The 23,822-nt window shown below is 49.7% G+C and overlaps 1 protein-coding gene across 13 annotated transcripts in view; it reads left to right on the top strand.

Annotated features, from left to right (window-relative positions):
* The window catches only part of NAV2 (neuron navigator 2), a 220,100-nt gene that overhangs the window by 54,155 nt on the left and 142,123 nt on the right, over positions 1-23,822 (top strand). For 11 of the 13 annotated variants that reach the window (XM_073658244.1, XM_073658235.1, XM_073658234.1 and 8 more), the window contains exons 2-3: positions 5,117-5,234; positions 10,289-10,341. In XM_073658244.1, the coding sequence (XP_073514345.1) occupies positions 5,117-5,234; positions 10,289-10,341 (171 nt within the window). Of the gene's footprint in view, positions 1-981; positions 1,117-5,116; positions 5,235-10,288; positions 10,342-19,805; positions 19,868-23,822 lie in introns of those variants that run through there. The other 2 variants (XM_073658240.1, XM_073658242.1) reach the window with 2 other exon arrangements.

Here is a 23,822-nt window from a genome sequence, read left to right as displayed (position 1 = left end):
ACCGCCCGAGCCGTGCTGCGTCCACCAGGTCCTGAACTCGGCCAACCCCCAGGTAATTCTGGAGCGTGATCCTGAGCTCCCTTTCTGACTTGTCCTTCTCTCTGGCCTTCCCCACCAGGGATCCACCTATGTCCGGCTCCCTCGGGCCTCTTGTTGGTAAAACCCTTGTCTCTGGGTTCCCTGACCCTATGCACGGTTTGCCTTCCGGGTGGATTTAGTGGGTGGTCGTGGCAGATCCTGCCCACGACCTCCGGTCTCTGGCTAAGGATTAGTGCCCTCCACCAGCTTGGGATCCGGTACCCTTGTGCCAACTCTTCACCCTCTGGTCTAATTTTGGGTTCTTGGAGTTCCCTCTTCTCCCCCTCTGGGTCCTTCTTTTCTCCTCTCTCTCTTCTTTCAGGACTGCTTGACCCTCTACAACAGACTGACTGGTAGCTGTCTGCCTGTCTGACCCTGATCTAAGATGGTTCCCACCTTATATACTCCCTCTATGTGTGAGCTCAGGTGACCAGCACCCAATGAGCTCCTAGCATTACCCAGACTGCTCCCCCTATCTGCCCCTACACTACTGGGATGTTCCACCCCCCTCCCACTCCAGCCAGGGACAGACACTGTCGTACCTGCACATTTCTCTAGTGGGAGTACCATCGGTCTGTCCCCCGGAAATGGGATGTATGTAGTGCATGCAGCCTACTGAGCTCAGTTCCACACTCCATCCTTACCCGGGAGTGGAATACCACACCTCTGGCTGAGGTGCAATACCCCTGTAGCAGCCGAATCCTCAGGGTGCTACATACGCACCTGCAGACACATGAATGCTATAATCATCTGGCGTAGGAAAAGTTGTCACTCATCAGTAGATGCAGAGAGCACATCAGGGAGGGAAAACTGCCCACTCAATCTAATCCCAGGACCCTGAAGTGTAACAGGATCTGATTGCTCACAGCATAGGGCTAAAATTACCCCGTGCTGCTTGACACACTGGAAGACCTCAGTGTCTGAGTGAGAGACCCCCGAGAAGCAGGAGGTCTTCGGTGCCCGACCATGCCAGCCAGCCTGAGGTTCTGGGTCCCTGAACGGAATGGAAGTAAAATTTCCTTCAACCATTATAAAAGAGTAAGATCTGTGTTATCAGTACGTCTTGTATGTCGATACCTACTTTTTTTTTAAATGTAGGACTAAAAGTATCATAATACCTTCTGTAGCCCTATCTTGACTAATGGCTTTGTTTTCGAGGTTTTTGTTCAGTTTAGTTCATTAATTGTATCTTTTGATTGTTCTTGTGTCCAAGCTGCAGCTCTCCAGTTGTGAAACCACAACTCTCAGCATGCACAGAGAGCCACATGTTGGAGATTACTGCTGTAGACCTTGAGACTTATTCACACAAACCTTTTTTTTTTTGCCTGTGTGCTGCCCAGACCCGTATAAGTCAGGCCTCTCTTTTTTTTTTTTCCTCATACGTGAAAACCACTTTTCATCAATGTGTTGGATCCAATTTCATTCCAAGTTTGTCCGTGTGTTTGTTTTGACCGTCCGTTTTTCTCATTTGCAAAAGAAAAAAAAAAATTCCAGTCTTCTGCTGCTCAATAAAGCGGACAGCACTTGGATATCACTTGAATGGCGTCTGAGTGCTGTATGTTTTTATTTTTTTTCACAAACCCATTGACTTGGGTTAGGTCTGTGATTTGGATCAAAAACGAAGATGTTTGAATTTTTTTATTTTGCAGAAACTCGACCACCAAAAAAAAAACAACCCCACCACCCCCCAAACATGGACATGCAGACTAAATGGGTACATGTTCTATCTGTGAAAAACTGTATTATAAGTGGGGGGCATCTGCATTAAAGGAGTTTTCTTGTTTCAGAAAACATCTGTATCCTGGCTGCAGTTTTAAACATAAATAAACAATATGTGCTTTACTCATCCTCCCCGGGTCACGTGCTGAGTCTCTGAAGCTGCTTCTGGTGTTTGTTATTGTCTGCAGCGCTGATGTCACGTTGATGGATCTGCAGCCAATCCGTGAGCTCGTCTGTTGTGAACTCTTGTCGAGCCACTGAGCTCAGTGATTTGCTGCAGAGCTGTTGATGTGACGTCAGCGCTGCAGACGAGCAGCAGAAACTCAGTGCTGGACCCAAGGAGGGTGAATAAAGCGCCTTTTTTTTTCTTTTGCTTTTTTTTAAATAAACTGCAAGACCCACATAGTTTGTTTTTTTTCGGAAACATGAAAGCTCTTTAACACTTTACATAACTGCACTGGTCCAAGATCAAATACCAGGCACGGCCTATCTGCAAGAGTGGCGCTGTTTCTGGATGAAAACAGTATTTTTACAAAGTTAGGGCGCCCATAAAAAGGGGATGAAAAATCTGCTTCCTCTCTCATTACTGGAGCCCAAAGTTCTAGATTATTGGATGCCAGATCAGCAGAATTTTATTGTAATGATACTTGTAATTTGGGGACATTTGGTAAATTTTAAGCCATTTTTACATGGGCTCGGCTCTGCTACATCTGTACGTGGCACCAGCTATTCATTGTCTGCGTGCTGGACATCATCGAGAGCCATACAACATGGCCATTAGCCCATAAGGTCGTTACTGACGTGATTTCTTGGAAGTGTCCGCCCCTCCATGACCTTTCCCCTTCCCCACAATGGGTTTTGGATCCGTCATTCATATTCATGGGGGCTGAGTGTTGTGACAGGCCCTGTCAGCTGACAATAGAGGAGCGGGTTGCGCTCCCTGTTCAGGACAAGGGGGTCTCTGACAGGGGGGCTGAATCATCCCAGCCTGAGTCAGACCACGCTGCCTGCTGATGACTGTCGCTGCCTGCTGATGACTGTCGCCAGGAGAATGTGTTTTCATGCTGTGAGGATTCGTTACAGGAACATGACACTTTTTAGGGGTTTTTTTTGGAGGGGGGAGATCAGTCACTGTATAATGACCATAGAGACCGTTGCGGCTGCCATCCATATATTCTCACCCATGGCTCCCTGCCCATTGGCACAGCGACATTATATGACATCACACCCTGAAAATATACCCACACGTCTTAAAGCTACAGCGCACTATAGAGTGAAACAATGAAGCGCCTGCGATTCCTGCTCTAGACAAGGTGAATGATTGTGGCTCATTTTTGGGTTTTCCAGGCAGGTGTTATACGGGGCGGCTGCATTACCTGCTGCCGGAGCTGACACACGTCTGGTCAGCCGTCACTTTCATCCTACATCGCTTTTATCTTCAGGGTTAGAGACCGACGTGATTCATGCTCAGCGGTCGTCTGGTGTGCGCGATGTTAGCTCTGCTATACATGTAATGATTGCCTGGTAAAATGGACCGAGTAACATAGATGAAGGGGGAAAATGGGGGAAACACCGATTAAGAGTTATGTAGTGGAAGAAGCTGAGTTCCCAGCAGCACAGAGCATTTCAGAAGAAGCGTGTGCAGGGCATTGGGTAGAGAACGACAGGGTGGCATGTGACGGTGACATGATGCGAACAGAGGAAGAGAGACAAATAGGTGGTCTTGGGATTAAGTGTCAAAAGAGCAGATTCATCAGCAGCACAGAGTATTTCAGGAGAAAAGCATGGCGGGCAGTATGCTGTCCACTCATGTTATGACGTTGGTAAGGACAGGGCGGCATGTGATGGTGGTATGATGTGACTAGAGATGAATGATCTAAATGGCATATTTACTAGCAGCACAGAGTATTTCAGGAGAAGAGCATGGAAGCCAGTGAGCTGTTGTTGGGAAGAACATGGCGGCACATTATGTTGACATGAGTTGGATAGGAGATCAGGGCCAAATGATCAAAGGAGCAGTTCATCAGCAGTGCAGAGTATTTCAGGAGAAGAGCATGGAGGGTAGTGAGCTGCCCACTCATGTTATGATGTTGGTAATGGCATGGCGGCAGGTGATGTGGCATGTGACTAGAGACGAGTAAGAGATCGGGGCCCAACGATCACAGGAGCAGGTTCATTAGCAGCACAGAGTATTTCAGGAGAGCGGGATGTGTTGAGGAAAAGACTTACACAATCATCACTTTCATGTGAAGAGTATAAAATAAAATGGGAGATCAGACTTGTAGTTGAGGTTTGCATAGTGTCTCAGCAGCACAGAGTATTTCAGGAGGGGAGGCTGTCACCTGTAGCAGCAGGCACGGGTATAGTATGGAGGCTTCTGATATATATCTGTACTGTATACTCAGACTCAGGCACTGTATATTGTGTTGCAGGCCGGGTACACGGTGGGTTTTCCCTCCGCCTCCGCTCCAGTAATGGTGGTCTTCGATGCGCGTTGTGTGTACAGCGGCTGCGTCACCGTCCCATTTACAGGCAGTTTTACGCTGCCATAAACTGTCCCTTTACCGCCCTCAGAGTGTAATTGTGTTTAGTGGGTAAATATTTGCACAGTCAGTGACTGTAGAAAAGGATGGCCGGACCTTAGCACATTCCTGGTGCGGCCCCCACAAGCTTTTATAGGACCTGCACGTAATATTAAGGCAATATGAAGCTTCCTGAGGACACCAGAAATGTCTCCTGACGTCTAGGAGAATGTAAGGCCCCCTATTGCAGCTTCATAGGGATTACTATGCATTCTTAGCCGAGCAGAGTGTGCACTGTCATGATGGGGGTACTAAATGTTACCATAAAGGACCACGTCACATAGGTAAGGTGGCAGTAACCCCACTGTCAATGGCCAGGCCCGGCCATGCTTCCTGTACCTGCTGGTGGATGGGCAGTTGCTGGCAGGAGCAGCCAGGCTTTGTGCTGTGGGATCAGTGTGGGGGGGCTCAGCGTGTGGGGTCACAGCAGCGGCCGATGTGGTGATTGGGGAGTTTGAAAACAAACACGTTGGCACTATACGGAGCTGCTAATCTCCCCAACAATGTCCTGCAGGCAGATGAGGCCTGTCCCCGCGGGCTGAGGATGGTGGAGCCGCGCTCATCCAGAGCTGTGATGTCGGCGAGCTCCAGAGAAGAAAAGCACTCGGTATTGGAGAGTGAATGTAGATTAGAAACCACTGCTGAATGTTAATGGCCCCGCACTCTTCTGGGTCCTGTCTGCACAATCGGGGGAAACGCAGTCAGAGCCTCACTCAAGTGTTTCTCTCTTCTTACAGATTTACACAGATTGGGCAAACCACTACCTGGCAAAATCTGGGCACAAGCGTCTGATTAAAGATCTGCAGCAAGATGTGACGGATGGAGTGTTGCTGGCGGACATCATCCAAGTTGTGGGTGAGTGACATCGGTCCTTGGTGTGTCAGGGGGGCTGTCATATACCTCTGGGGTACGTGTGGGGATGGAGAACTTCCCCATTTACTAAGGCTTCCTACACTTACAAGATGGGTGTCTGACCTGCACACTGCTGTTGCTTTTTTTTTCCCCCTGACCATAAATAAGAGTTTTTCATAGTTTTTTTTTTTTTTTTACAAGCCTTTTGGTGGCTTTTTTAATTTACAGTTGTATCAATGCATTTTTTAAGGGAGTTTTTGAAGTCCTGTAGGGAAACTTATGGGGGAAAAAAATCCATACTTCACACTGCTTTAAAAAAAAAAAAGATCAGTGACCACATCATTATTCCGTGTCTGCCGAACTGGAGCCATATCTCCTACCTGCTAGCGCCCCATCTCCTCTTTTTTGATCAGTAGGCCCGACACAATGTCATAATGATGGTGTCGCACCAGGCCTACAAATCAGAAGAGGCCCCGGGATGCCGGCAGCTAGGCCTACAAATCAGAAGAGGCCCCGGGATGCCGGCAGCTAGGCCTACAAATCAGAAGAGGCCCCGGGATGCCGGCAGCTAGGCCTACAAATCAGAAGAGGCCCCGGGATGCCGGCAGCGAGGCCTACAAATCAGAAGAGGCCCCGGGATGCCGGCAGCTAGGCCTACAAATCAGAAGAGGCCCCGGGATGCCGGCAGCTAGGCCTACAAATCAGAAGAGGCCCCGGGATGCCGACAGCTAGGCCTACAAATCAGAAGAGGCCCCGGGATGCCGGCAGCTAGGCCTACAAATCAGAAGAGGCCCCGGGATGCCGGCAGCTAGGCCTACAAATCAGAAGAGGCTCCGGGATGCCGGCAGCGAGGCCTACAAATCAGAAGAGGCTCTGGGATGCCGGCAGCTAGGCCTACAAATCAGAAGAGGCCCCGGGATGCCGGCAGCTAGGCCTACAAATCAGAAGAGGCCCCGGGATGCCGGCAGCTAGGCCTGCAAATCAGAAGAGGCCCCGGGATGCCGGCAGCTAGGCCTGCAAATCAGAAGAGGCCCTAGGATGCCGGCAGCTAGGCCTACAAATCAGAAGAGGCCCCGGGATGCCGGCAGCTAGGCCTACAAATCAGAAGAGGCTCTGGGATGCCGGCAGCTAGGCCTACAAATCAGAAGAGGCCCCGGGATGCCGGCAGCTAGGCCTGCAAATCAGAAGAGGCCCCGGGATGCCGGCAGCTAGGCCTGCAAATCAGAAGAGGTCCCGGGATGCCGGCAGCTAGGCCTACAAATCAGAAGAGGCCCCGGGATGCCGGCAGCTAGGCCTACAAATCAGAAGAGGCTCTGGGATGCCGGCAGCTAGGCCTACAAATCAGAAGAGGCCCCGGGATGCCGGCAGCTAGGCCTGCAAATCAGAAGAGGCCCCGGGATGTCGGCAGCTAGGCCTGCAAATCAGAGGAGGCCCCGGGATGTCGGCAGCTAGGCCTGCAAATCAGAGGAGGCCCCGGGATGTCTGCAGCTAGGCCTGCAAATCAGAGGAGGCCCCGGGATGTCGGCAGCTAGGCCTGCAAATCAGAGGAGGCCCCGGGATGTCGGCAGCTAGGCCTGCAAATCAGAGGAGGCCCCGGGATGTCGGCAGCTAGGCCTGCAAATCAGAGGAGGCCCCGGGATGTCGGCAGCTAGGCCTGCAAATCAGAGAAGGCCCCGGGATGTCGGCAGCTAGGCCTGCAAATCAGAGGAGGCCCCGGGATGTCGGCAGCTAGGCCTGCAAATCAGAGGAGGCCCCGGGATGTCGGCAGCTAGGCCTGCAAATCAGAGGAGGCCCCGGGATGTCGGCAGCTAGGCCTGCAAATCAGAGGAGGCCCCGGGATGTCGGCAGCTAGGCCTGCAAATCAGAGGAGGCCCCGGGATGTCGGCAGCTAGGCCTGCAAATCAGAGGAGGCCCCGGGATGTCGGCAGCTAGGCCTGCAAATCAGAGGAGGCCCCGGGATGTCGGCAGCTAGGCCTGCAAATCAGAGGAGGCCCCGGGATGTCGGCAGCTAGGCCTGCAAATCAGAGGAGGCCCCGGGATGTCGGCAGCTAGGCCTGCAAATCAGAGGAGGCCCCGGGATGTCGGCAGCTAGGCCTGCAAATCAGAAGAGGCCCCGGGATGCCGGCAGCTAGGCCTGCAAATCAGAAGAGGCCCCGGGATGTCGGCAGGTAGGGAGCAGTTTGCCGGGCACCTGCCCGGCAGCCACGGACAACTGACCTGGTTGTTGGTCCTGGGAATCGGATCACTCATCTCTACCGCTGACCCTAAAAAATGACAAAAAACACATTGTATGCAGGGTGTCTTATATTGAACTATAGACTTAAATGTACCTGGTCACATAAAAAATTGCTAGAAAAACACACCTGCAAAATCAGGAAATAAATGTTCAGAAAAAAAATTGTGTATAAAGCCAGCAACTGTGTGGAAATGGCAACTTCCCATTAGTAGGTTGTGACAGCACGGATAGATAAAGAGCTGATTCAAAATTCAAAAAACATGGCTTCATTCTATGAAAACAGCGCCACACCTGTTCATGGTCATGTCTGGTATTGCAGCTGAGTTTTATTCGCTTTATTAGTCAAGCTGCAGTTCTGGACACAAATCGTAAAGCGGTGTGGTGCGCCTTCTGGAAACCCTCCATATTAGCACGTAACCTCACTCATAAGGGGGTGTTTCGGTTTGCACAGCTTGTTCTCCTCTCGCTCCTCAGACGTCTTGGTCGGGGCTGTGCAGGTTTCTTCCAGTGTTATGAACACTATACCGGCATTCCAGCTCCGTTTTGACTTGTCCCCCACACTGGGATCTTGTATCCCTCTGTTTGCGGACGGCTCTGTGTGGTGTAGGATCACACCCGGCTGTGAAGTGTGCGGGGACAGTGTCATCTGATCTACTTGGGAGGTTGTCAGGAGGACGATACTGTAAAATATTCTGTGTAAACCACAACCCATCCCGGGATTATAAGCAATGGACCGTAAGACTAAGGCGTGGGACCGTGCATCCATCCATGCGAGATGCTGAATTCAACACATGCAGAAGCACAGGATACTTATATATTTTCCAGACTTTTCTCTTATTGTCTATGGCTGGGGAACTACAAATCACATTATGCCCTCCCTAGATCTCTAGAGACTGCATTGTTACAAATTGATCTGTTTATCAGGCCACTGACAGCGAAACATCTATACAGATGAGCCGTCAGTGTCCCTCTTTCACGGTCTCCTCAACATTTTCATCGCTTCATGGTCAATTTTCTGCACAATTTGTCTCCACCTTTATGAGACCTCATTGATGGTTTGTCAGCACGTTTTACATATGGACCAGTGCTATGTCTGTGTGTGTGCTTGTAATAAAGAGATCTGATGTGCCAGTCATGAGAAATCTAGTGTAAAAGCCGTATGCAAATCAGGCTGAAGGTGCACTGGGGCGTGTCTGTGCACTCCAAAGTGTATGTAAGTACTTCCATATATAGAAAACGGTTTTTAAAGTGGGATTAGTAATGATTTTATGGATCAGTGGGTATCTGATCTCTGGGACCCCCATGATCTAGCTCTGACTTGCTCCATCAAAATAGATCATGCGCACCACTGCTCTATGGGACTGCTGAGAATGTGGAGTTCAGCAGTTTTGCTTCTTGTTTTGTGTTATTTTGGTAACTTTTTTTTCCAGAATGCGTGGTTTAACAATGTTTCTAACATTTTTCTCATAAGCTTTTTTACCTCTGCCGAAATTCATGTACAAATTGTTTTAAAATAAAGGCACCATCTCATTTGTAAAAAACACTGCTATACATATAGCTTAGTTTTTATTTGGCATTGTAGGTATTTTAACTTGCCATACATATTTAAAGGGGCTGCTCACTACTTTTATATTAAGGACCCATCCTTAGGATAGATCTGTGAGGTCTTAATAACCAGCACCCCCCTCCGATCAGCTGTTATGCCCTCCGGTAGCGGCGGAATGTGAATGGAGCACAGCTTAGTGGCCGCTCTGGGGTACTGCATGTCTGCTCCTATTGAAGAGAATACTAGCTGATCTGCAGCACTAACTTTCAGTGACATGGGGGATTTAATAGTAAGCTTCTGGGGACAGGGCCTTATGTGAATGAGCACTTCCCGAACGTCTGGGCTGTTAGGGCCCCGTCACACTAAGCGATGCAGCAGCGATCCCGACAACGATACGACCTGTCAGGGATCGTTGCTGCATCGCTAATACATCGCTGGTGAGCTGTGAAACAGGCAGGCTCACCAGCGATCAGGGGAGCAGCGATATCGTGGAAAGAATCGTTCCACGATGTCCTGCTCCCGTTACCAGCCTGCTGCAAGCAGGAGCAGGCTGGTAACTATGGTAAACATCGGGTTACTAAGTGCGCGTGTGCCCCTAGTAACCCGCTGTTTACCATGGATACCACTCTGCTACGGTGCGCGGGAGCCTCCGCGCACCGTAGCAGAGTGGTATCCATGGTAAACAGCGGGTTACTAAGTGCGCGCGTGCCCCTAGTAACCCGATGTTTACCATAGTTACCAGCCAGATCGTTGGTCCCGCTGGTCACACACAGCGATGTGTGCTGGCCAGCGGGAGGCCAACGACCAAAAAATGGTCCAGGACACTTTGCAACGATCAGCGACCTCACAGCAGGGGCCTGATCGCTGCAAAGTGTCACACATAGCAACATCGCTGGTAAGGTCGCTGGTGAGTCACCAAAACCATGACTCAGCAGCGATATCGGTAGCGATATCGCTATGTGAGACGGGGGCTTAAGTGTTTGCACCTTGCCCACATTTTTCACCCTTCAGGTTACTCCAGCCTGATACACTGACAGCTCCGGTGTCTCCTCTGATGGATTAGCAGATGATTCCTGAGGTTGCATAGCTAAGCACAGTTGTCTCTTCCCTGGATGACCTTTCTTCAGCTGTCTAGGGTGGGCCCGGCTCTTGTGAAACCCCCCCACATCTCTGCAGGGCTGTGTGTGATTCACACGTTGGGTTGTACTGCGGATCTGTACTTCTCTGGACCCTTCGCTGCTGATTTCATTGTGGTTTTTGTTTTTCTTTCTTCAGCAAATGAGAAGATTGAAGACATCAATGGCTGCCCCAAGAACAGGTCACAAATGGTGAGTGCTGATGATTGACAGCTGCCAGCGCTGCACGTAGCTGCACATAATAATCTATTGTTGATGTCAGGAGGAGAATTGTAGCTACCTATAGGGACTATGATCAATGTAACATAGGGTTAATTCATAGAGATGCTCCTGGATTCTGTGTCTTTTTAGTCATTGATTTTTGACTATTTAGTAGGATTCTCCTCTAGATTAAATGACGCAAACCATCAACTTTCAACTATTCATTCTGCAGCTTTGGATGAAGCTGCTCTGGTTTGGATCAATCTGGACGTGCCCGGGGTCTGCACAGAGATTGGTGTCATTCAGAGGGGCTCAGCTTTCCTCTACCGGACGGAAAACAACAGCTTTAATAAGTGACTTGTCACATATTCAATCAGTTTTGCAAACAGTGGAATGTGTAGATTTCTGCATGCAAAAACTGTGGTGTGAACATAGCATACACGCTGATGTGTCTTCTTGTGGCAGAAGTCCAAAGCGAACGCCTTGAAAATAGATAGAATCCCCATCCAATTTTTTTTTTCTGTTTGTGAATGAGTTTAAAAAAGCAAACAAAAAAACCCTTATTAATATGCATAGGATCATATGGGAATTTCCAGGCAGGTGCACAATCACAACCTCCTGAATCTAGCAGCAGCAAGCTAGTTTCTCCTAGTGCACTTGAAAATTAACAGGCTTCGGTCACCAGACTATAAGATCTCAGCAAGCTACCCGAAGACTTGGCCATAGCTTCCAAAATATAAGAATGTTCCTGAATGTCACCATTGATGGTTCTTCCACAGCCATGGTGTCCATAGCCATTAAAGTCAGAGCTAGTGGGTGCAAAAATGTATTAACACATTGAAAATGACACCTAAAGCAACTTTGTTATAAGTTTTAACAAAGAAAAAAATACTCTACTGTTCTGTTTTTACGATTTCTGTAGAACCATTGTGTCTCCATGGTAACAGACTACAAACAGGTCAGTGTTGTCTGATCCTGCTGTCGCCCTTTTTTTCATCTGTTCCCATTTTGTTACTACCTTATTTTTGGTAGGTTAGGATGAAGTAGAAACATGAAAGGAAGAACTGCAGGATCCAACTCCACATAATTTTTATGTGTCTTACAACAGGTCTTTATAGGAATTGTATAGACAAAATGTTGGGATTTTTTATTTTATTTTAGAAAAGATGAGTCGTGATCAAAAATCAAGAAGAATGCATGTGTAGGGTGACAGTGCAACTTTTCAACCCTTTCCAGGCCCTTATCCCAAGTGTCCTGTGGGCCAGTGGTTTAGTGGAACGGTGCTGTCCATGGATATCCACAAAACTATTGGCCACCTGCGACTCCTGGGATAAAGACCCAGGAAGGGTCAAGGGTCGAAATGTCACACTATAAGTATGTATCCTTATTGATTTATTATCACACATGTCTACTATGCTGGAATGAAGAGCTTTCTCCACTTAGCAGATTGGCGTGTGCAAAGAACTTGCTTTACTATGAAATGAATCAAAAGCATAAGATAGTGAATCTGGAATCCCTTGTGCCATTTTATTGTGACCCTTAATGCAATGTCCTGCGAGAAATTCTAAAGTTAACTTGTTTTCACCGGACAAGCCCTTTATCTCCTATCCAAAGGATTGATAATCACTTACTGATCGGAGGGGGTCTGACCACTGGGACCTGCACCAATTGGCAGAACAGGGGACCTTTTATCCCATTAGAATGAAGCTGCAGTGTCAATGTGTGCCCAGCGCTCCATTCATTCTCTATGGGGCTCCATTCATTCGTTCCCTATGGGGCTGCATTAATTCATTCCCTATGGGGCTCTATTTGTTCCCTATGGGGCTCCATTCATTCCCTATGGGATTGATGAGCGCTGCGCTCAGCTGTTTTTGGACATCTGAACTGCTCCTTCCTTTTGTAACAGGGATAAAAGTTCCCCGTTCTGCTGATCAGTGCCATTCTCCCATCAATCCATACATTATTAGCTATCCTACGGATCGATGATAGCTTGTTTTAACCGGGGAACCCATTTAAAGACACATTGTAAGAAAATCAGCTCTACATCTTCTTTCTTGAAGAAGTTACTTTTCCTGTGTTTTGTTGCCACCTTGTCAGTTCTCCAGTTTGACACTTGTCTTGCATTCCTCCCGCCCTCTCCTGGGGACAGTTGTGGGAGATCTATTTTAGTGAGGAGCCCCCTGTGATAACACAATTTGTGGCATGCCATGAATCCCTGACATGACTGCTCCATGCCACAACAGTCGGTTCCAATCCTGCAGTCCTCGCATGGCTCGAATACTGTAACTCCCCCCTCAGCCCCCGATCCTGCTGTACTCACACTGTCTCTGCTCTGTGTTATACTTGTCATTGTTACTCATTTGCCTTGTGTACACTGGTAATGTCTTCTCCTGCCCGTAGCTACCGTCTCACCAGGTACATGCCAGCATCTGCTGGGAAACATGAATATTAATCACTGCGTCGTCCCTCGGGGCGGTTAACGGCACTTTGTGTGAACGGTTGGGGCTAAACGGTGACTTCTGTTATTCCCTGTGGGAAGAAATACCATGTAACTCTGAATGTAACCTTGCAATGTTTGCAATAATCCAGTTTCTTTCTACCTGTCTGTACCATAATCTGAACGGGACCAGAAGTATATAAAATCTGAGCAGTGTAGATATACAGTACAGACCAAAAGTTTGGACACACCTCATTTAAAGATTTTTCTGTACTTTCATGACTATGAAAATTGTACATTCACACTGAAGGCATCAAAACTATGAATTAACACATGTGGAATTATATACTTAACAAAAGAGTGTGAAACAACTGAAAATATGTCTTATATTCTAGGTTCTTCAAAGTAGATACCTTTTGCTTTGATGGCTGCTTTGCACACTCTTTGCATTCTCTTGATGAGCTTCAAGAGGTAGTCACTGGAAATGGTTTTCACTTCACAGGTGTGCCCAGTCAGGTTTAATAAGTGGGATTTCTTGCCTTATAAATGGGGTTGGGACCATCAGTTGTGTTGTGCAGAAGTCTGGTGGATACACAGCTGATAGTCCTCCTGAATAGACTGTTAGAATTTGTATTATGGCAAGAAAAAAGCAGCTAAGTAAAGAAAAACGAGTGGCCATCATTACTTTAAGAAATGAAGGTCAGTCAATGCGAAAAATTGGGAAAACTTTCAAAGTGTCCCCAAGTGCAGTTGCAAAAACCATAAATCGCTACAAAGAAACTGGCTCACTTGAGGACCGCCCTAGGAAAAGAGGACCAAGAGTCTCCTCTGCTTCTGAGGATAAGTTTATCTGAGTCACCAGCCTCAGAAATCGCAGGTTAACAGCAGCTCAGATTAGAGACCAGGTCAATGCCACACAGAGTTCTAGCAGCAGACACATCTCTACAACAACTGTTAAGAGGAGACTTTGTGCAGCAGGCCTTCATGGTAAAATAGCTGCTAGGAAACCACTGCTAAGGACAGGCAACAAGCAGAAGAGACTTGTTTGGGCTAAAGAACACAAGGAATGGACATTAGACCAGTGGAAATCTGTGCTTTGGTCTGATGAGTCAAAATTTGAGATCTTTGGTTTCAACCACCATGTCTTTGTGTGACGCAGAAAAGGTGAACGGATGGACTCTACATGTCTGGTTTCCACCGTGAAGCATGGAGGAGCAGGTGTGATGGTGTGGGGGTGCTTTGCTGGTGACACTGTTGGGGATTTATTCAAAATTGAAGGCATACTGAACCAGCATGGCTACCACAGCATCTTGCAGCGGCATGCTATTCCATCCGGTTTGCGTTTAGTTGGACCATCATTTATTTTTCAACAGGACAATGACCCCAAACACACCTCCAGGCTGTGTAAGGGCTATTTGACCAAGAAGGAGAGTGATGCGGTGCTACGCCAAATGACCTGGCCTCCACAGTCACCAGACCTGAACCCAATTGAGATGGTTTGGGGTGAGCTGGACCTCAGAGTGAAGGCAAAAGGGCCAACAAGTGCTAAGCATCTCTGGGAACTCCTTCAAGATTGTTGGAAGACCATTTCCGGTGACTACCTCTTGAAGCTCATCAAGAGAATACCAAGAGTGTGCAAAGCAGTCATCAAAGCAAAAGGAGGCTACTTTGAAGAACCTAGAATATAAGACATATTTTCAGTTGTCTCACACTTTTTTGTTAAGTATATAATTCCACATGTGTTAATTCATAGTTTTGATGCCTTCAGTGTGAATGTACAATTTTCATAGTCATGAAAATACAGAAAAATCTTTAAATGAGAAGGTGTGTCCAAACTTTTGGTCTGTACTGTACATATACAGAATACTACATATACTGAGAATTACACCCAGTATACAGGACAGGAGAAGTGGTACTGTGCAGTGTATATATACAGGACAGGAGGAGCGGTACTGTGCAGTGTATATATACAGGACAGGAGGAGTGGTACTATGCAGTGTATATATACAGGAGAGGAGGAGTGGTACTGTGCAGTGTATATATACAGGGTAGGAGGAGTGGTACTGTGCAGTGTATATATACAGGGTAGGAGGAGTGGTACTGTGCAGTGTATATATACAGGGTAGGAGGAGTGGTACTGTGCAGTGTATATATACGGGGTAGGAGGAGTGGTATTGTGCAGTGTATATATACAGGACAGGAGGAGTGGTATTGTGCAGTGTATATATACACAGGAGGAGTGGTACTGTGCAGTGTATATATACAGGACAGGAGGAGTGGTACTGTGCAGTGTATATTTACAGGACAGGAGATGTGGTACTCTGCAGTGTATATATACAGGACAGGAGGAGTGGTACTGTGCAGTGTATATATACAGGACAGGAGGAGTGGTACTGTGCAGTGTATATATACAGGACAGGAGGAGTGGTACTGTGCAGTGTATATACACAGGACAGGAGGAGTGGTACTGTGCAGTGTATATACAGGACAGGAGGAGTGGTACTGTGCAGTGTATATATACAGGACAGGAGGAGTGGTACTGTGCAGTGTATATATACAGGGTAGGAGGAGTGGTACTGTGCAGTGTATATATACAGGACAGGAGGAGTGGTACTGTGCAGTGTATACACACAGGACAGGAGGAGTGGTGCTGAGAGTAGCACCTGCCTCCTGAGCCCAAGCACTTCCAGGAGGAGGATCGTCGTCTGCCTCTCTTCTCCCCAGGGAGGGGCAGGCCTACTGGGAGGCCGGCATGGCTTCCCAGCCTCCTATCCCCCGGTCTATGCCGGCGGGGGAGAAGGAGCCTCAACAACCGGCCCAGGAGGGAGTGAGGAGATCGGGAAGGGTGAGGAAGAGTACATCCACCTGCTCCAACCCCGAGACTGTTCACCGCCCGCCCAGAGAGGGAGACCGGGGCACCCCAGGCCCCAGGAACAAGAGCCCAGCAAGATCCTGGGGTGAGATGAGCTCCAGCGAGTCCACAAGTTCCTTCTCCTCCCGAGTGGTCGCCACGTTACGAGAGTACGAGGACGCCGGCAAAGCACTAACCCAGCTGAAAGAGGAGCTGAGGGAGGCCCGGATCCTGAACACCCGGGCGTCCAACAAGGAAAGACCCGCGACCTCCCAGAGGTTTAAAGCCCTCAGAGACGAGGTGGTCAGGTTAGTGCTCCTCCGGGAGGGGATTGAGAAAAGCGCAGGTCCCTTCCTGGAGAGGTTTAAGAACCAGCGGCGGTTCTCAGAAATGAAGGGGTTAAACACCTCAGGAGAACCGCCAACCGGCGTCCTTAGTGAAGAGGAGGAGGAGGATGAAGAGGTGACTGGAGTCTCAGTTGCTGGAGCCAGTGAGGGGCAGAGCCGGAGCTCAAGTGGTCTCCCTGCAGGGCAGAGGACTCCCACAGCAGAGGCTGGAGTGTCGGGGGAGGAGGAGGAAGGGGGACTGCTGAGGGAGATCCGACTGCTGGAGTCTCCAGTGGACCTGACGTGGTTTTCCTTCGGTGAGGACAAACCAGTGGAGGAGACCAAGAGGAGGAAGAGGAAGACCGGAGGAGCTGCACAGGAGGTGGTGAGTTACAAGTATGTACCAATGTCTGATGTTGCGCCTGCCACCTTCTGTTTAAACCCCACCAAACCTAAAGGCACGGGCTCTGCAGTGGGCTCGAGGCAGAGGCAAGGTGGGGAGAGGAGGAGGACGTCCGGCGATGCTGCCATCTGTGCTGGGAACAGTGCAGGGGGCGAGGCTGTGGAGGTACTCACAGCGCCGGACATAGGAAGTTCTGTGGAGTTTCCCACCCTGCCCTCTGCGGCTAAGCCGGTTATCACCGGGGCTGGGGGGGCAGGGAAGGATGTGAAAAACACATCTGCAAAGAACTCTGGGCACACTGCTGCGACAGGGGGGCAGTGTGCCCCAGCGCCCAAAAAGGACACTAAGACCCCAAAGTCTGTGGGTGCAGGGCGGGCAGAGGTGCCGAGAAAACAGTCTGGCCAGAACAAGGACCAAAATGCTGCAGTAGAGGGGCGGGGCGCTCCAGCAGACGACCTGCAGAAAGCCAGCAGCAACCAAAGGGAAACGGGTGTGGTGCTGCAGGGAAAGGAGTCTCTGGGAGTGCTCCCCTCCCCCGGCCCAGCAGGTGTGAGTGCAGGGACACCAGACACAAGGGAGGAAGGAATGGAGGTGACTGTGGAAGGTGCAGAAAACAGCAGAGGTAATGGGGTGACAAGTAAAGGGAATGGAAGTAGTGGTGCAGTGAATGATGGGAGTAATGGTGGAGCAGATGGTGGGAGTAATGGTGGAGCAGATGGTGAGAGTAGTAGGAATGGTGGAAGTAGTGGTACAGTGAATGATGATGCAGCAAATGGTGGGGGTAGTGGTGCAGTGAATGATGCAGCAAATGGTGGGGGTAGTGGTGGAATGAATGCTGGGAGTTGTGGGAATGGTGGGAGTTGTGGTGTAGCAAATGTTGGGGGTAGTGGTGTAATGAATGGTGGGAGTAATGGTCCTGCGAATGGTGTGAATAGTACTGGAGTGAATGGTAGGAGCAGCACTGGTGTTGGTGGGGGGGGGAGTAGGCGCTGCCCCCCCAGCATTGGCGGGGGCTTCAGCCCAAAGCTATTCAGGAGCTGTCAGTGCTGGGGGTAGTAGTGCGCCCTCGTCTGGTGGCCCTGGGGATGGTGACTTGCAACAGCAGCTCCTGGACGCCCTGAGGAGAGGGGAGAGCTCCATCACTGTAGAGGGGAGGGAGGTTGATCTGTCTTTCTGGATAGAGAGACATGGTCTTTCAGCCTTCCGAGATAGAGGGGCAGAGACTGTCTGGTCTCTGCCGACAACGGGGCAGAGGAGTAACCGTAGGAACGTAGTCCGTCTCCAGTGGGTAAGCAAGGATGCCTGTCCTGATAGGTCGAAGGTGGTTGAGCTCCTGCTGGGGATGGGCTTTGCGGCATATGACATCTTTGCCTTGATCCATCCCTACGGGACCTCCTACTTCGATGTCAGCTTCGTGAGACCGGAGGGCCTTGAGCTTTTCTGGTCTCGCCATGAGCTGGCTCGGAGTCGCCCCGAATGGCATGGTCTCTTCCCCTGGCAATAACCCGCCAAGATTCAGTCAGGAAAGTGACCGTTTTGACTAGTAACGAGTCGCTTTCCTGTATGGACATTACCACCTGGGTGAGTCGATACGGAGAGGTCACCAATATTCCCGAAAAGAATCTGGATAACCATGGTATCTGGTCAGGGGCCTGGACCTTCATGGTGAGATTGAAGGTTTCGGGAAACACTGTTACCCATATCCCCTCCTCAACCTTTTTGGGGAGGGATAGGATCTTGATTTTCTACCGGGGGCAGCCTAAGGTCTGTCACAGGTGTGGTAGTCCCACACACTTCAGTGCGCAGTGTACCACCCAGAAATGCGCACTGTGTGGGGACCTCGGTCATCTTGCTGCTGCCTGTCGCAGCATTAGGTGTAACTTGTGTGGTGACCTCGGTCACCCGTTCAATCGCTGTCCGCATTCCTTCGCCAATGCGGTCCTGAAAGCGGCGAGTGCGGGACAGGCGAAAGCTGGAACTAATCTTGCCGGTGAAGGGACCAGTAGGGGCGGGGGAGGCAGGGAACCGGTGAGGAGCAAGCTGCCGCCATCCACCATCAGGCGGCAGGAGAAGCGCCGTGGGGACAGGGCGCAGGGAGTAATGTCCCTAAACTCTGACCCAGGTACTTCACTTGCAGCTGAGGATCCTAAAGCCAGTGAATTGAGCGAGGAAGTCAAGAGACTTGAAAGGGAAGAGCGAGAGGACGCCACGTCTTCCCAGGAACCCTCTTCTGGTGACAGTCTAGATGAGGGAGAGGGGGAGTGGTCACAGAAAAAGAAAAAGGGTAACAGGAAAACGGCCAGAGATAGGAGGGGGACCAGGTCTCGAGCTGCCTCTTTGGAGTGCGACCCCTCTGACTCTCTGGCCGTGATCCAAGCGCCATTGGAGGGTTCAGCCGCCCCCCCTCTGGTGGATCTCTCCAACCGGTTCGGGGCTCTCCAGGACCTCCCTCTGGAGGGGGGAAGTGGGGACCCGGGGCCGGAGGTTGCGGACAAGGTGGTTGGGGCTCAGGACATGGCTGGGTCTTCCTCTTGGGGGGCAAATACAAAGCCCTCTGGGGGGACGGCTAACCCAGGACCACCAGACGAGGGCAAGAATGTATGTAAGGAGAGAATGAACGAGTCTGTTTGTCTTAAGCGCACTAAAAACCCGTCATTATCGGAGGAAGAGGTTGGGACTGTCAGTGGTGGGAAGAAAAAGGCTATCTAATTCAATCAATCATGATGGCGGCACCCACCCCGTTGACGCTGGCAACTATTAATGTTTGCAGCATAAAGTCAGATGCGGCAAGGTACACGGCCTTTCATTTTCTCGGCCAACTTGACGCCGACATTTTGTTTTTGCAGGAGACCAGGTTGACCGATATATCAACCTTGCATAAAGCAAGGCGGGAGTGGAGGCATGGGCTCTCCTACTGGTCTCTTGCGGCCGAGCCGTATAGCGGGGTGGCGGTCCTTTTTAAGACCGCAGCGGTTGAATGCAGACGAGTGATCGAATTAGAAATGGGGAGATGCTTGATCCTAGATGTCTCCATGGGGGGACAAGAGCTTCGGCTCATTAACATCTATGGTTCCCAGTCCAAGTGGGACCGCAAATGTCTCTTCCTGAAGATCAAACCTTTTTTATTTTCGAGTCGGCAGGTGGTCTTCGGAGGGGATTTAAACAATGTCACGAGATCCTGTGATAGAGGAGGTTCCGGAGACCGGCTGGCTTATGACTGCGTCGCGTTAAACAGGATAGTGAGTGAGGCTCGCCTGGTGGATGTCCACATCCGGCACAACCTGGGCGACACGGGATTCACCTTTTTTAGAGGTAGTCAGTGCAGGTCTAGGCTAGACAGGTTTTATTTGAAGGAGGAGGCCGTCTCTTCACCGTTGTCGGTTGTGGAGGTGGAGTTCTCCGATCACTGTTTGATTATGTTTTCTCTGAACGTTACAGAGACTCCTCGGATGGGAAGAGGCTATTGGAAGCTGAATTCGTCACTCCTTGAGGAAGAAGCGGTAAGACGGTCTTTTGAGGAATTCTTTCAGAGCCAGGTACCATTGCTGGGCCTAAGTAACACTAAGTCAGAGTGGTGGGAGATGTTCAAACATCGGGTGGCGAGATTCTTCCGGCAGCTCTCGAACCTCAGAAGCCTGAACAGGGATCGCCTGTATCAGAGCCTGAGGAGGAAACTCGAGCATCTTGTCTCGACTGGAGGTAGCCGCGAGGAGATCTCCAGAGTGAAGTCCTTGCTGAAGAGGTGTCAGTACGATAGGCACGCATCTTTGGTTTTCGAGAGGGACTACGGGAAGTACTGCTCGCCCGACCCTTACAGAAACTGTAAGATGTCAGTGAATAGTAAGATAGTGACGGGGCTGGTGGACAGTACGGGGTCCCTGAGAAGGTCCAGATCAGGGATCTTGGAGGTCGTCAGTTCCTACTACTCGCACCTCTTGGGAAGGAGGGAGCTTGATCGTGACGGGATGTCGGCTTTCCTGGCTGAATCCGTTCCTGAGCCAGGGGCTGACCTCTCGCTGGGCGATTTGGCAGAAGCGATCAAAGAAGAGGAAGTGAGACTGGCGATCGATGGGCTTAAGCCCAAAAAGTCGCCAGGTCCGGATGGCTTAACATCCGAGTTCTTTAGGACCTTTAGGGACTCTTTGGTCCCCCTCTTGACTCAGGTGTTTAACGAGTGTCTCTCCTCGGGCACTCTGCCGAGATCATTAAGGAGGTCAGCTTTGATCATTTTGTCAAAGGGTAAGGATCCGTCACGCATTGAGAACTGGCGTCCCATAGCACTTCTCAATGTGGACAGGAAGATTTTGGCTAAGATACTTTTCAACAGGCTGGTGAAGTTTGCACCCCGGCTCCTTTCGGAGGTTCAGCACTGTTGCGTTCCTGGCCGTAGCACTTTTAGTGCTGTTCTAGGTGTCCGAGAGGCCGTGGAGCAAGGCAGGGCGGGCCTCTGGAAGGGGTTCTTGCTGACCCTGAATCAGGCAAAAGCCTTTGATCGGGTTAACCACGAGTACCTCTGGTCCACTCTTTTGAGGTATGGTCTGCCTGGAGGGTTTGTGGACTGGCTTAAGACCTTGTATGCAGGGGCTGAGACTTTCCCTCTGGTGAATGGGTGGATTGGACGACCTTTCGGGGTAGGATCCGGTGTCCGTCAGGGCTGTCCTCTTAGCCCTTTGCTTTACGCGTTTGCGATCGATCCCTTCCTCAGAAGGATCGATTGTGGACCGTTGGCGGGGGTGCGGATGGGCGGGGCGGCGCCGGAGGCTATCCTGAGGGTGGTGGCCTACGCGGACGATGTCACCGTCTTTGTTTCTTCGCAAGAGGAGGCAGTGGTGGTGATGTCAGAAGTGGAGCGTTACTCGGAGGCATCCGGGTCCAAGGTCAACCAGGATAAGTGTGAGAGTCTCTGGCTGGGAGGCGGAGATCCCGGGTTTGATCTTCCGGACACCCTCCCCGAACCCCAAGAACATGCCAAAGTCCTGGGCATCGAATTCGGCCAGGGTGATTACCCCACGAAAAACTGGGAAGGCAGAATCAAAGGTGTCGCCCAAAGAGTGGATCAATGGAGGGGTTGGTCTTTGACCCTGAGGGAAAGGGTTGGCCTGTGCAAAGCTTTCCTGCTCCCCTTGCTAATCTACCTGGGCAGCGTCTGTGTCTTGCCAGAGCCTCTCTGGACACGGGTCTACAGTCTGTTCTTCCAGATGTTATGGGGGAACAGACTGAACCTAGTCAAGCGGGAGGTCACTTACCGCACGAGGAGACTAGGGGGTTTGAATATGGTGAACCCTGTGGTGTTCCTAGTGAACACCTTCTTGAAAGTGAACGTGGCAAACCTCTGGAAAGAGAGGGCTCCTCCGTGGGTATTCTCCTGCAAGGGATGGTTTCAGCCTTTCTTCCAGGAATGGGAGACAGGGGGAAGATTGAAGGATCTTCGCACACCACACGGTCATCTCCCGGCTTATGTTACCCCGGTTCTGAAAATGATCCGCCGGTGGGGTCTGGGAATGTGGGAGGTGAGGTCCCTCCCGAGGAAACTCCTCGATATGAGGGTCTTGCTTTCTCATTTTCAGAGTCCATTGGCCCTCAAAGACTGCCCAAGTCGGGATCTGGAGGTTGGGTTGAGTTTGTTAAATTCTAGCAGGATCCCCGAGAAGTACTGGGACTTGACTTGGCGCTGCTTCCATGGTAAGCTGTATGTGAGGGACAATTTGAAGTTCAGGAGCTCCGAGGACAGGAATTGCCCCCATGAGGCTTGTGCTAATGTGCTGGAAAGCATGGAGCACTTCCTGCTTCATTGTCCCTTTAATACAGAGGTGTACAACAGGGTGGGGGCTTCCATTGGTTGGCCGCGGCTAGCTACTCTGTCCTACGCCGGGTGGGCCTATGGAGCGTTCGGAGACCTTGGGAGAAGGGACCGAGACACTTTATTCATAGTCAGCGCAGTGGTGAGGTATTTCACGTGGAACGCACGAGTTTTAGTCTCGACGCAGAGTAAAATCCTCCATGTAGATGAAGTCAGTAGGAACATCCTAGGTGACCTGGTGAAGGTACGTTCTCTGGAGTATGAAAGACTGGGTGCCCGGAGGGCGGCCCGTCTCTGGAGGGGCTTTTCCTTCAGGGTGCCTTAGTCCGGTAGTACTCCTATATCCTGGTGGTGGGCTGATGTCTTTCCACCCTAGATTTTTGTTTTGTATTTCTGTCTCCTGAATAGAAGGTTTGCCGGCATCGAACTTGAGCCTTGGATGGTGAGTGTGTAGGTTGTGTTCTGTATATATTGTATATAATGTATAATAGGGGTTTTTAGTTAAGTTGGGTGGGGGATTTGGGGGGGGTTCTTCATCAGCGGTGATAAGAGGACTGATCTGGCCTGGTCCAGGCCCCGCCTGGGGAAAAACTTTGGGGCCTGATCCTAGCTCGGAGTAATCCTGAACTTTGTGGCCAGAGCTGGATCAGGGGTGGCGGGATAGTTAGTGTAGGTCTGTGTTTTATATATGTATTAAAAAATTACAAAATTTAAAAATATATATATATATATATATATATATATATATATATATATATATATATATATATATATATATATATATATATATATATATATATATATACAAAAAAATATATATATAAAAAAAAAAAAAAAGGTTTAAAATTGTTCATGTCACTATTGTATATATTGTTATTTTTGGTTTTCTGTGGTGTGAATGAGGTGCGGTAAGGGTGTGACTGTAAGGTCAGGCAGTGGGACCAGTAGGTTAGTGTTAGTTCCCGGTTGTATATACGTTATATTAGGTTTAGTGTTTTATTGTATATAATCTTGTATATAGGACGGTGTTTTATGTGTATATAGGACGGTGTGAGCGTTGTGTGGGATTGTATATAGTAGTATGAATGAAGCTGGGCCGGGGGTTTTATAATAGTTATTTCTTGTATATGTATATATTCCTGGGGGGATTTATTTTCTGTGATTTGTCGTCTTGTTTTGTTCTTATGTTTGGTGTCCTGTAATGTATTATTGTTCTGTCATGTACTGTACTTATTCTATCAATAAAAAAAAGACCTGCAGTGTATATATACAGGACAGGAGGAGTGGTACTGTGCAGTGTATATATACAGGACAGGAGGAGTGGTACTGTGCAGTGTATATATACAGGACAGGAGGAGTGGTACTGTGCAGTGTATATACAGGACAGGAGAAGTGGTACTGTGCAGTGTATATATACAGGACAGGAGGAGTGGTACTGTGCAGTGTATATATACAGGACAGGAGGAGTGGTACTGTGCAGTGTATATATACAGGGTAGGAGGAGTGGTACTGTGCAGTGTATATATACAGGACAGGAGGAGTGGTACTGTGCAGTGTATATATACAAGGTAGGAGGAGTGGTACTGTGCAGTGTATATACACAGGACAGGAGGAGTGGTACTGTGCAGTGTATATACACAGGACAGGAGGAGTGG

The sequence above is a fragment of the Phyllobates terribilis genome, unplaced genomic scaffold (assembly GCF_046119375.1).
Source record: "Phyllobates terribilis strain yellow unplaced genomic scaffold, ASM4611937v1 Scaffold_13__5_contigs__length_258822181, whole genome shotgun sequence".
NCBI classification, from domain to species: domain Eukaryota; kingdom Metazoa; phylum Chordata; class Amphibia; order Anura; family Dendrobatidae; genus Phyllobates; species Phyllobates terribilis.
Note: the sequence above shows the minus strand (reverse complement) of the source record. Positions and strands in the feature narration are given on the sequence as shown.